The following is a 14,283-nucleotide window of genomic DNA, read 5'->3' as shown; positions in this document are numbered from 1 at the left end:
GCAGTGCCCAAATAACTTCTAGGTTCACCTAGACTCTGTCCCTGGACCACTGTGTTAGTATTCAATAGCACTCTCCAGTTAAGTACTGCTGATTATTAGCCCAGGACCCAGTTATTGTCATCCTATCCAGTTAGACCACACTAAATATCAATCCCTATGTGTTTTAAGTCAGAACTTGATGCTTCATAACTGCATGGTATCCTTTTCTCCTCTCCATTTAATTTTCTCTATATACATCCACTAAGATTTCACTCCTCCTTACAATTCACTCCTCGGTTTCCCTTTTTATTGCATCTACCTACAGCTTTTCATATTTCTCTCATCCCATCCCCCATTCCCCATCTTTCTCTTTGTTCTCAATCTTCCAATTAGTTCCCCCTCATGTCCCAACATTTCACCCCTATCTCCAGAATCCCCCATCACTCTCCTCCATCCACAATCTTGCCTCTCTTGCTCTCTCTCCCCTATATGCCATCCTGTGCACATAACCCCCCTTTTCTATTCTTCTCCCCCTCCCTGTATTTAGCATCTCTCCCTGTTTCTCTGTCCCCATTTTTAGAATATCTCTCCATCCCTTCCTTATGTTTTCTATGACTATCTCCCTTCATTCTCTGAGTCATAAGAACATAAGAATTGCCACTGCTGGGTCAGACCAGTGGTCCATCCTGCCAAGCAGTCCGCTCATGCGGTGGCTCTCAGGTCAAAAACCAGTGCTCTAAATGAGTGCAGCCTCACCTGCATACATTTCATTTTAGCAGGAACTTGTCCAACTTTGTCTTGAAACCCTGGAGGGTGTTTTCCCCTATAACAGATTCCGGAAGAGCGTTCCAGATTTCCACCACTCTCTGGGTGAAGAAGAATTTCCTTATTTGTACGGAATCTATCCTCTTTCAACTTTAGAGAGTGCCCTCTCGTTCTCCTTACCTTGGAAAGTGTAAACAGTCTGTCTTTATCTACTAAGTCTATTCCCTTCAGTATTTTGAATGTTTCGATCAAGTCCCCTCTCAGTCTCCCCTCTCAGGCCCAGTTTCTCCAATCTCTCATTGTACGGCAACTCCTCCAGCCCCTTAACCATTTTAGTTGCTCTTCTCTGGACCCTTTTGAGTAGTATCATGTCCTTCTTCATGTACGGTGACCAGTGCTGGACGCAGTACTCTAGGTGAGGGCGCACCATGGCCCGGTACAGCGGCATGAAACCCTCTCTGATCTATTTGTGATCACCTTTTTAATCATTCCTAACATTCTGTTCGCCCTTTTCGCTACTGCCGCACATTGCACAGACGGCTTCATTGACTTGTCAATCAGAACTCCCAAGTCTCTTTCCTGGGAGGTCTTTCCAAGTACCGCCCCGGACATCCTGTATTCGTGCATGAGATTTTTGTTACCAACATGTATCACTTTACACTTATCTATGTTGAACCTCATTTGCCATGTCGATGCCCATTTCTCAAGCTTGATTATGTCACGTTGCAGATCTTCACAATCCCCCTGCATCTTCGCTACTCTGAATAACTTTGTATCATCTGCAAATTTAATCACCTCACTCGTCGTACTAATGTCCCTCTCCCTTCCTCTCCTCCCTATATCCAGCATCTTTCCCATCTCTCTCCCTATCCCTGTCCTGTGTGTAGCATATCTCTCTTTTCATCTCTGTATTCCTATCTTCCCCTTCCTTTCTTACCCAGCATCTCCCTTGCTCCATTCAGCATACCCTGTTTCTTAATTCCTACCTCCTGTGTCTAGCATTTGCACTCTTTTTCCCTCTCTCCATGACCAGCATCTCCTGTCCATTTTCCTATTCCCCCATGTCCAACATTTCCCCTCCATTTCCAGCAATTCTCCTCTGTCTCACTATATCCCCCGTCTCCTTATGCTCTCTAGTGTCCAACAACTCCCTTACATCTCCTTATATATCCCTGTTTCCTTTGCCACCTGCTTTCAACATCTCCCAGTCTTTAGTGAGACATATCCTATTTTACAAACTGACTGTAGCTTTATCTGTGGGAAGTAGTGGCCAGACTCATTGATATAGCTTGATGTAAAACAGGGCTGCTGTTGGGTCTGGCTGAAGTACACTTTCTTGCTTGAATTTTCTCCTTTGAATATTTTTGCAACATGAATATCAGCAGTGGAACATTTATCTACACCAGTGATTGACCAACCCAAGCACCTATGAAGATAAGTACCTTGCTGCACAGTAATGAATAATTTGATATTGAAGAATTTAGAATATTAGAGAACATTTTTGTTAGAGTTTTTTTCTTTTTTAGATACCAATGACAGTGCTAGATCCAATGCAGGACATGTATGTACTGAAAATAAGGAGCAAAAAGTTTTTCTGAGGTCTCTTTTTCTCCACGATTATTCTTGAATGCAGAGGTCTTTTGGTCATAGCTATCTTTCACTACTATATTTTCTGTATGAATGTGTTAACTATAGTAGTAGTTCTTTGCTTTGTTTGTTAATCAGTACAAGTATCACATATTAGGAAATTATTGCTCACAGACAGAACCGGCTCAACCTATGGGCCAGGTGAGGCTCTGGCTCAGGGCACCAAAATCCCAGTCCAGTCTGTCTTCAAACTTATAGAGAGATAAGTGCTAAACTGTGATTTTTGGTACACTTTTTCATCAGTGTCCTGAGCCAGTGCCTCACCAGCAGAAGGGAGCAAATTAAGAGAGAGAGGGAGATAATTGATCACTGGTAGGAAATAAGGGAGAAATATCAGATTGTAAGGGGTATGTGGGGTGTGCCAATGCTTAAGTTGAATCAGGGTGCACCACAGTCCCTTGAGCTTGAGAAAGCCCTGCTCACAGCTCTTCCAATAGAGGCTTAAGACTTAATCTGCAGTACCCAGCCCATCAGCTTCTTTCTACACAGAAGAGGTGATGAGAATCTGCCTTTATAAGTAAAAGTGGATGGGTTCCATTCCAGATCCAATTTGAGAAGGTAAACAAAGAGGGTTATAAAAAAAACAAAACCAAAAACCTGACAAACTTGGCATGAGCAGACTTAATTACCAAGATTGTCGATTTATTTAGGGGGGATTTCAACAAGGGGTGCTAACAGAGTTAATGCACACTAATGCTGCCCGATTCAGGAAAAACATTTCGATTTGATTCAGCCTATTGAATTGGTTTTTTGATTCGATTCTGTACAGACCGAGGCCATCCCCTCAAAGATGTCTACAGTCTCCACACAGACGGAAGGAATGGATCAGCCAGATGAAAGCCTTTTGCTAGAGCTGAGGAGCCTGAGAGAGGAGGTTCAGCGCTTAAGATGTATCCGAGACGACGAGACCTTCATCGAAGGAGTCATCCAGGAGCTGTCTCAGATCGCCGAACAGGAACCTGACAAGACCATCCTAGAGACACCCAAAGCATCCAAACCTGCAAACTTGAGACCAACCGTCTGAATACAGGAAGTGGCTCGGGACGCTGATTCCTGGCAGCTGGTGACTTCCTCCACAGGAAAACGCAGAAGACCTTATTCTGTCTCTTTCTCCCACATACAGGGCAGCTCTACATCGACACCACAAATCACCCTGAAGAACAGATACCAACTGCTACAGGAAGGTCCTGACAACGAGGAACAGGAAGTTGTTCAGCAGACAGTTCCAGTTCCAGAGTCAACAGATCGGCCCACCCCTAAGAAGTGCAGAGTGGTGGTCATCGGGGATTTGCTGCTGAGAGGCACCGAGGGTCCAATTTGTAGATCAGACCTGCAATCAAGAGAGGTCTGCTGTTTGCCAGGGGCCAGGATCTGGGATGTAACCGCTTGCCTGGACAGACTCATCAAGCCCCGTGACCACTTCCCCATGATTCTCATCCACGTCGGAACCAACGACGCCGCCAGGAGCACCCCAGAGAGCATACCTGAAGACTTCAGAGCCCTGGGTGAGAAGCTGAGGAGGATGATTGCGCAGGTGGTCTTCTCCTCGATCCTCCCAGTAAGGGGCAAGGGCAGTGCCAGGGAGGATCGCATACAGAGGGCAAACGACTGGCTGCAGGGATGGTGCAAGGAGATGAACTTTGGGTTCTTGCACCATGGAGAGGCATTGCAAGGACTACAGGGACCAGACGGGTTACACCTGACCAGAAGAGGGAAGAACGTCCTAGGACACCGTCTAGCCCGCCTACTACACAGGTCTTTAAACTAGGTAAGTTGGGGGAGGGTACGGGCACAAACAACCTACCTGGCGAGCTAAGCTGCCAATACTTTTTTGAGACTAAGGTAAGTAAACACCGATCTGGGTCAGGGGAGAGTATACACACTTTCGAGTCTGGGGTTGGCTCACATTATAATTCTGGGTCACATTGTAATTCTGGGTCTAAGGGGAGTATACATTTAATTCTGGGTCTAGGGGGAGTACACATTGTAATTCTGGGTCTAGAGGGAGTACACATTGTAATTCTGGGTCCAGCGAGAGAACACACATTGCAAATTGTACTAAAGGAGTTCAAGTAGCCCAAGCGGGAATACCCCCACAGGGTACACACATTTCCGAGTCTGGGATAGGAACACACTGTAGTTCTGGCTCTGGGGAGTCCGGGATAAGTGCATGTTGTAACTCTGGGTCTAGGGAAAGTACAAAACATGCGAATAATTCTAAAGGTGTCCAAGTAGCTCAAGCGGGAACATCCCCACTGAGACATAACAAACACACAACATGGAGGGCTATGTACGTAAATGCCCACAGTCTGGGAAACGATCCTGGAATTAGAAACAGAAATGAGGAATGCCGACCTGGATGTGGTGGCGATATCTGAGACCTGGTTCACGGATTCCCACGGGTAGGACATGGTCATACCGAGTTACAACTTGCTTCGCCGGAACAGGGAGGGCAAAATGGGAGGAGGTGTAGCATTATATACTAAAAATGACATTAAGGTCACCAGAATCACAGATGTCCACTACACTGGGGAATCCGTTTGGGTAAATTTGGCCAGAGGGAAGGACAAATGCCTGTATCTTGGCGTAATATACAGACCCCCAAGACAACAGGATGACCTAGATATGGAATTAATCGGAGATATAGAGAATATCACCTTGCGTGGAGACACAGTATTGTTAGGTGACTTCAACATGCCTGATGTGGATTGGGACACGCTTTCCTCTGCTTCTGGCAGCAGCAGGAGGCTATTAAACTCTAAGAAGGGAGCAAGACTCAGGCAACTGGTGTTGGAACCAACAAGGGATCAGGCAATACTGGACCTGATACTTACCAATGGAGAAAGTGTCACAGAGGTCTCGGTGGGCGACACATTGGCCTCCAGTGACCACAACATGGTATGGTTCAATCTCAGGAAAGGTTTCACTAAATCTACCACACTGACCAAGGTCCTCAAATTCAAGGACACAAACTTCAAAGAAATGGGAGACTTCGTTCACCAGGCACTACAAAGCCAAGCAGAAACCGATAACATGGAAGAAACGTGGTCGACTTTGAAAGCCACCATACAAGAAGCAACAAACTGCTATGTTAAATCGGTAAGTAAACGGCGAAGGAACAATAAGCCACAGTGGTTCTCTGCGGAGATTTCGGACCTCATCAAGGAGAAGAAAAAAGCATTCATCTCTTACAAACAATCAGGGAAACAGGACTCTAGGGAAGTCTATCTGGCCAAGTCAAAAGCCGTCAAAAAAGCAGTTAGGGAGGCCAAATTCCGCATGGAGGAGTCTCTAGTGAAGAACATCCAGAAAGGAGATAAATCCTTCTTCAGGTATATCAGTGACAGAAATAAGAAATCAGGTGGGATAGTACGTCTTAGGAAACCAGACGGAGACTATGTAGAAGCGGACTCGGAAAAAGCCCAACTGTTAAATGAATACTTCTGCTCAGTCTTCACCCGCGAGGCACCAGGTCTCGGCCCTCAGCTACAGACAAGGGTTGACGCAGATGACCCGTTTAGTAATTTCGAGTTTACACCCAGCGGTGTCTACTGCGAACTGTCAAAGCTTAAGGTTAACAAGGCAATGGGGCCAGACAACCTACACCCCAGGGTACTCAGGGAGTTGTGTGATGTCTTGGCGGAACCGCTATCCGCGCTCTTCAATCTCTTCCTTAGTACGGGTAACGTCCCGTTGAACTGGAAAACGGCTAACGTCATTCCACTCCACAAGAAAGGCTCCAAGATGGAGACAGTAAACTACAGACCGGTGAGTCTCACATCAATAGTATGCAAACTAATGGAAACTCTAATCAAACGCCAGTTGGATACGATCCTGAACGAGGAGAATCTACGGGATCCCTGTCAACATGGATTTACTAAGGAGAGATCCCGCCAATCCAACCTGATCAGCTTCTTTGACTGGGTGACGAGGAAGCTGGATGTTGGGGAGTCCCTGGACATCGTATACCTGGACTTCAGTAAAGCATTCGATAGCGTACCACAACGAGGGTTGCTGAGCAAGATGAGTTCTATAGGATTGGGCGACACATTGACGAAATGGGTTGGGAATTGGCTTGGAGGTAGGCTTCAGAGGGTAGTGGTGAACAGCACCCCCTCCGAAATGACGGTGCCGCAGGGCTCGGTCCTGGGCCCGATCCTATTCAACATCTTTATAAGAGACTTGGCAGAAGGGCTGCGAGGTAAAATAACATTATTCGCCGATGACGCCAAACTAAGCAATGTAGTGGGCAAAAGCACAACAGACATAAATTCAATATCCGACAACATGATGCACGACCTACTCCTACTGGAGCGCTGGTCTAGGTCCTGGCAACTCAGCTTCAATGCTAAAAAATGCAAAGTCATGCACCTGGGCAGCCAAAATCCATGCAAGACTTACACCCTTAATGGCGAGATCCTAACAAGAACTGAAGCAGAACGAGACTTAGGAGTGATCGTCAGTGAGAACATGAAGACTGCCAATCAAGTGGAGCAAGCTTTATCTAAGGCAAGGCAAATCATAGGTTGCATACGCAGGAGTTTCGTCAGCCGTAAGCCTGAAGTCATTATGCCATTGTATAGATCCATGGTGAGGCCCCACCTGGAATACTGTGTGCAATTCTGGAGGCCGCATTACCGTAAGGATGTGCTGAGACTGGAGTCGGTCCAGAGAATGGCCACCCGGATGGTCTCAGGACTCAAGGATCTCCCGTACAAGGAACGGCTGGATAAGTTGAAGCTGTACTCACTCGAGGAACGCAGAGAGAGGGGTGACATGATCGAGACATTCAAGTATCTCACGGGCCGCATCGAGGTGGAAGAAGATATCATCTTTTTCAAGGGTCCCGCGGCAACAAGGAGGCATCTGTGGAAAATCAGGGGCGGGAACCTGCACAGGGACACCAGGAAATTTTTTTTCACTGAAAGGGTGGTTAATCGCTGGAATAGTCTTCCACTTCAGGTTATTGAGGCCAGCAGCATGCCTGATTTTAAGGCCAAATGGGATAGACACGTGGGATCTATTCACAGAGAAAGATAGAGGAGGGTCATTGGAGTGGGCAGACTAGATGGGCCGTGGCCCTTATCTGCCGTCTATTTCTATGTTTCTATGATTCGATTTTCCTGCCCAATTGGGTGTTTTTTTCAAACATCCTGGTGGGTTTATTTTATAATCTCTTCACCCCCTTTGCCTTCTCCTAACCACACTGGCGCTGTGGTGTAAACAAAATAAACAAAAAAGACTTTTCCTCTCTCTCTCTTAAATCCTAGCTCACGTTTGCAGTCTAACACCAGCTCTGGCAGGATACACGTTTCAAATCTGGCATATTGTAATCGGAAAATGGAAAATAAAATTAGTTTTTCTACCTTTTGTTGTCTGGTCATTATTCAAATCTTGTTGGTCCCAGACTCTGGTTGTCTTCTGATAACTTGCTTGCCAGGGTCTCCTTCTTTCTTCTTTCTTCGTTCTAACCATCCATCTGCCATCTTTATCCTCCCCTTGTTTCCCTTCCCTCCCCCAGAGGTCTGGAATCTTTCTTTTTTTTTGTCTCCATCCACAGATCCACCTTTTCTTAACTACCCTTTCATCCAGCATCTCTCCATCCTTCCCTACCACCCCAGGGTTCACCATCTCTCCCTTTCTTTTCCCAACTACCCTCCTATCCAGTATCTCTATCCCCCCTCCACACTATCCCTTATGTCCAACTTCTCTCCCTTTCTGTTCCTTCCCTCCCTAAATCCCATTGTCCATCATCTCTCTCCTTCTCTATTTTTAGACCCATTATTTCTTCCCCCCAAAGTCCTGCAAATGCATGTCTCTTTGAACCCCCCCTCCCTCCCTCCCTCTATGTACTTCTACACCAGGGCCCCCCTTGAAGGCCTGTCCCCCCTGAAGCCCTGCCTGTCCCTCCTGAAGGCCTGTGCCACCATCCCTGGCCTGTCCCCCTTTGAAGGCCTGTTCCCCCACTTAAAGGTCTGCACCCCCCTTGAAGGCCTGCCTGTCCCCCCTGAAGGCCTATGCCACCAACCCTGGCCTGTTCCCCCCTTGAAGGCCTGTACCCCCCCTTAAAGGCCTGACCCCCCCTTGAAGGCCTGTTCCCCCCCTTTGAAGGCCTGTCGTCGTCCCCTTGAAGGCCTGTCCTCCCTGAAGGCCTGCCTGTCCTCCCTGAAGGCTTATGCCACCATCCCTGGCCTGTCCCCCCTTTGAAGGCCTTTTACCCCCTTAAAGGTCTGCACCACCCCCCCTTGAAGGCCTGCACTCCCAAAAGGCCTGTTCCCTCCTTGAAGGATTGCGCACCCCCTCACCACCACCCCCTGGGAAGGCCTCCGTGTTCCCTCTGGCCTCCTCGCACCGTTTACCTCATAGCTGCAGTCTGCAGTGAAGATCACGGTTACAGCATCTTTGTAAACTTGCTTTGAGCTGTTTCCTTTGCTACGGTCCCGGCAGGATCGCAGCGAAGGAAACAGCTCAAAGCAAGTTTACAAAGACGCTGTAACCGCAATTTTCGCTGCAGACTGCAGCTATGAGGTAAACGGTGTGGGGAGGCCAGGGGTAACACGGAGGCCTTCCCGGGGGGGGGGGGTGCAAAGTCCTTCTGGGAGACCAGGGGGGATACCGGACGCTAGGGAGGGGGGAAGCCGAAGACCAGCACAGCAGCACTTCCTGACTGACTCTCCCTTCTCCCCTCTAAAGCAGGTACGGCAGCGGCCGGCCAGCAAGAGCAGCGCTGCCGCTCCTGCTTTAGGAGGCGAGGGGGGAGGGTCAGACGAATCGGGAAGCCGATTTTTTGGGGGGGGGTTTAAATCGATTCAAATCGATTCACCCAAAGTGAATCGGTGAACCGATTTGAATCGTGAATCGGGCAGCACTAGTGCACACTAATGATTAGCATGTACTAAACACTAAGACACCCAAGGTTAAGTGATTTTCCTAATTAAATGAATTAATAACTGAAAATGTAAAGGAGGCACTACTGTATGTAACAGGGGCAGAGTGCAAATATGATGCTGAATGTTATCAGATGGCAAGAAAAGAGAAAGGGGGGGAGGACCCGAAACACAATGAGAAAGAAATACTGTAATGCCATTGACTACTGCAAGAAGTTCAATAATTATAGCCAGAAAAGCTAGCAGGAGAGCTCTGTAACAGATGGCATTCTGCTTGGGAATCTGTGACATCAGCCTGTATTCATACATTGGAACGGGAAGACATGGCTGAGTTGAATTAGCAGTTGAATTAGCTGCAAAGGCAAATCTGTTGATACGACAGGAAAAAGTGAATAACGCATTAAGCTAATCTGGAGCTGAAACTTTAGGGAACTAGAGCATTACCTCATTATATATATGCTAAAGTCTTCAAAAAAAGGGGCAAGCAACAGACAAACTAGAATGAATGAATATTAGAGATCACACAGATTACTTAAATAACACAGAACTGTCAAACTGGATACATTTGTCTCAAAGAGTGGTGGCAATGAGAAATTCAAAGAACTGCTGTATGATGAACATATGAATTGCCACTGCTGGGTCAGACCAGTGGTCCATGTCCAGCAGTCCGCTCACGCGGCAGCCCTCTGGTCAAAGACCAGCGCCCTAACTGAGACTAGCCCTATCAGCGTACGTTCTTGTTCAGCAGGAACTTGTCTAACTTTGTCTTGAATCCCTGGAGGGTGTTTTCCCCTATGACAGACTCCAGAAGAGCGTTCCAGTTTTCCACCACTCTCTGGGTGAAGAAGAACTTCTTTACATTTGTACGGAATCTATCCCCTTTCAACTTTAGAGAGTGCCCTCTCGTTCTCCCTACCTTGGAGATGGTAAACAACCTGTCCTTATCTATTAAGTCTATCCCCTTCAGTACCTTGAATGTTTCGATCATGTCCCCTCTCAATTTCCTCTGTTCAAGGGAGAAGAGGCCCAGTTTCTCTAATCTTTCGCTGTACGGCAGCTCCTCCAACCCCTTAACCATCTTAGTCACTCTTCTCTGGACCCTCTCGAGTAGTACCGTGTCCTTTTTCATGTATGGTGACCAGTGCTGTATGCAGTACTCCAGGTGAGGGTGCACCATGGCCTGGTACAGCGGCATGATAACCTTCTCCAATCTGTTCGTGATCCCCCTTCTTCATCATTCCTAGCATTCTGTTCGCCTTTTTTGCTGCCCCCGCACTTTGCGCGGATGGCTTCATCGACTTGTCGATCAGAACTCCTATGTCCCTTTCCTAGGAAGTCTCTCCAAGTACCGCCCTGAACATCCTGTATTCGTGCATGAGATTTTTATTACTGACATGCATCACTTTACACTTGTCCAGGTTGAACCTCATCTGCCATGTCGATGCCCATTCCTCAAGCCTGATTATGTCACATTGCAGATCTTAACAATCCCCCTGCGTCTTCACTACTCTGAATAATTTTGTATCGTCCGCAAATTTAATCACCTCACTCGTCATGCCTATGTCCAGATGTTGAAAGAGCACGGGTCCAAGCACTGAGCTATGTAAATTATACCCAGTTCTCATGTGCTGATGCATGTTTATGTCACACTTAGGTGCTAACACTTACAGGGGTCAATGGATGGCATAAGTGATTGTGCCTTAGGTGCATTAATTCCTTTATTAGGCTAATATTCTATAAAGGGAAGTAGGCACCTAGAAGCCTTTATAGATTAGGGTTGGGAATCACTTATCCATGTTCTGGCAATGAACATTTTCAGCAGCAAAATCAAAGAAATTTCTGAGAAATTACAATTGGTGGGCTCCATTCAAACTTACGTTTCTTTTTCACAGGACATTTTCTCTTCCTGTTGGTCATCAGCAGCCTTTTAGGAGTTCTTGCATTTGATGCATTTTCTTCATAGATAAATTCTATTCACAATAAAAGAAATTGAAACATAAAACAAAACATTAAGGGGAATGTATATGGAAATCTAAGACAAGGGTTAAAGATATTTTTCTTAAGACTACGCAAGTCTAACAAAGCATATGAAGAGAGGTCCAAACATTTCTACTAAGGTGAACACATCTACCTTCATATTGGGACAATCAGCCTGTCATTTTACCTGTGGGGTGGAGGGGCATTTTCGATAGTGCATGTGTTACCTATAAGGCAGAACAGTAGGGCTCACACTTTCCACCATAATGTAGTGGTTAGAGTGGGATATGGGCTTGGGTCCCCAGGTCCCCTCTCTATGGTTCACTACACTGTCCACACGTTAAAAATCACAAATGTTATATAACAAAAGTAGAAAAAAACTTGGTTACCTATCAATTAAATATAATATATAGAACCACCAAAATAAACCAAAATGGCATTGGAGATAATTTATTTTCTCTATGTATAGACGGGATCAAGCCTCAGAATATTGAGTATTAGATTTTCACCCATTCAGGGTTCTTTCAAAGAGAAAGACATTTCTTTTCTCTTACTCACATTCACATCACTGGCTTGAACCCATCCTCCCTACCTTCTTTCTAACATTAAATATACATTTTATTTCTTCAATAATTTTCATTAAAGCTGCTATAGGAATTATGTACCAAAGCCCCAATTCTAGATACTGTATGTTGCCTAATAAATTAGTACCAAGTAGTGCAGCGCTAAGTGCGATTCTATAAAATCGCTCTTAGGGAGGAGTTCATGCATGCAGCAGGGGGGACGGGGAAGGAGTGGGGGTGAAGAGGGCAGGGGAAGGGCACTACCATCCCTGGCACCTCTCACACTTACTACACCACAGGCTACAAGTATACACCAACTTGTACTGCACATACTTTTAAACATGACCTAATTTAATAAGAACTCTTATATCTATATAAATTAGCATGTTATGTGCAAAAATAGTTTATAAAATTCTCCTCACACTAACCAAATGTGCACTAACCAATGCACATTGTCAGAGGGCTGCCCCTGTTCCTAGCGAGGAAGCCTTGCCAGAAAAGGGAAATGGGGTTAAAACCCTTGAAAGTATTCCTAAACCTGCTAAGGTGAGTCCTAAAGCAGCTCCTAGGAATACTTACAAGCCAAGCCTTCCAGCAACAAAACCTCCTAAAGCCCTGCCTAAAGCAGGCAGATCTGGTTTAGCTTTACCTAAGCCAGTTAAAAGAAAACAAGTGGAAAGACTACATCTTCCATCAAGCATAGAGCTAGGGAAAGGAAAGAGCAGAACTGGAATACAAGCCACTCCCAATAAGGCTCAAATTGGTTTAGGCCAGGTGAAAAGGGCTCTAAGTACAGATTACCCTAACATAACTGCAGGAGAGGACTAATCAACTTCCTGCAGTGAAAGAAAAGGGAGTAGTTTTCTCAAAGCAGGAGAACCGGCTCCAGAAGCAGTTGGCGAGCCAGCCTCAGAGTACACATCTGCTCCCAACCCAGTAAGCCAGAGCCAGTCATCAGGTTGCAAGCCACAGATTGCCAGCCCACAGAATCAGGAAGCTACAGTCTACCAGCCCAGGCAGAGGTTGGTGAGATAGAAGCCCCAGAGAATGGTGAGTCTGTGTTTGGGCAAGACAATGAGATGGCTGATGAGCACCTTGCTTATAATATGGAGACAGAAGAAACAGAGTTGCCCATTATAGAAGGAATAGACATAAGCTAATCTGTTCCTGTTAAAGAGATCTGAGATAAAATTTGTACTGGGTACTAGATTAAGAGAAGGCTGAAATTTTTATTTGAAGAAAACTTTATAGTTAGAACAAGTTGTTTTGGGTGTTTTTTTCTCTCTCTCTTTTGTAGATAATGGGCTTGGAATTGTCAATTATTTGTGTTTTGAATGCTGCTATAATATACCTGTGGACCTGTGGGTTTTTTTTAAAAAAATTATTATTCCAATACCAAGCTACCAACAGAACCTCATTTAACCACTCAGCTGAGGTTTTGTGTGCACTGGGTAAGACCACTTGCTGAGCCCTGCTTGGCTGTACCCGGTAACAACATCCATAGCGTGGATATACCTTCTGCTTTACTTTTTGATGCAACTAAGTTATGTTATTGAGGTTATACATTAATATGAAATTTTAATTGATTCTAATGACCATTTTTTAAAAAAAAAAGTTTATAAACTGTCCTGTTCTATGGTTATATTGAAAGGATGGCTTAGAATTACAAATAAGCAAATAACTGAACAAATTCTACATACCTATAGCACTTCATTATCAGACATTGTTCTTTTATTTGTGGAAAAGAAACATTATTCATAAACAAATCTGTGATTTTGGGACTAAAATGAAAGCCCAATCCAAAACCTCACAAAGGCCAGCTTTATGAAGCTGTGCTAGAGGGTTTTAGCGTGGGCCAGCATAGTAAATGTTCCGATGCTCATAGAATTCCTATGAGCATTGGAGTACTTACCTTGCCGGCCTGTGCTAAAAACCTCTAGCACAGCTTGATAAAAGAGGGGGGTAAGTGAACAATGTAACCATAATAGTAGAATGAGCTAAAGTCTTATGTAAGTTATATATCTAAGAGCAAGCCAGCCTTATGTGAAAACCCAGTCAATAATGAGCAACTGATCTATAGAAGCATACCATTGAATTTTGTCTTTAGTTTTCCTAGTTCTGGGTATTTTCCAGAATTCTCTTTTCTGAAGAGCTGTTCTAGAAATAATTTGATTCTTTCCATGCCTTTGTTTTCCAACTTGTCAAGCAGATCATATATCACCTCATCCACCGCCCTGTCATCTTTCTGGAGATCCTACAGGAAAAGAATCATATCTCATAATTATATATGGCATCATTTCATTAATAAATGGCCTATCAAAAACATGCATTCCTGACCTGTGGATAAATTATCGGTACTCTATATCAGTGTTTTTCAACCTTTTTACACCTATGGATTGGCAGAAATAAAAGAATTATTCTGTGGACCGGCATTGGTCCATGGACCGGCGGTTGAAGAACAATGG

General features: G+C 45.2%; 1 protein-coding gene across 1 annotated transcript in view; it reads right to left on the bottom strand.

The window, feature by feature from the left end:
- LOC117366910 (nuclear body protein SP140-like protein) overlaps nt 1-14,283 on the bottom strand; it is a 219,978-nt gene that overhangs the window by 145,176 nt on the left and 60,519 nt on the right. Inside the window, exons 3-4 of the mRNA XM_033958923.1 lie at nt 13,907-14,072; nt 11,156-11,248 (exon numbers count right to left, since the gene is read on the bottom strand). Of these exons, the coding sequence (XP_033814814.1) occupies nt 11,156-11,248; nt 13,907-14,072 (259 nt within the window). The remainder of the gene's footprint in view (nt 1-11,155; nt 11,249-13,906; nt 14,073-14,283) is intronic.

The sequence above is a fragment of the Geotrypetes seraphini genome, chromosome 9 (assembly GCF_902459505.1).
Source record: "Geotrypetes seraphini chromosome 9, aGeoSer1.1, whole genome shotgun sequence".
In the NCBI taxonomy this organism is placed as follows: Eukaryota; Metazoa; Chordata; class Amphibia; order Gymnophiona; family Dermophiidae; genus Geotrypetes; species Geotrypetes seraphini.
Note: the sequence above shows the minus strand (reverse complement) of the source record. Positions and strands in the feature narration are given on the sequence as shown.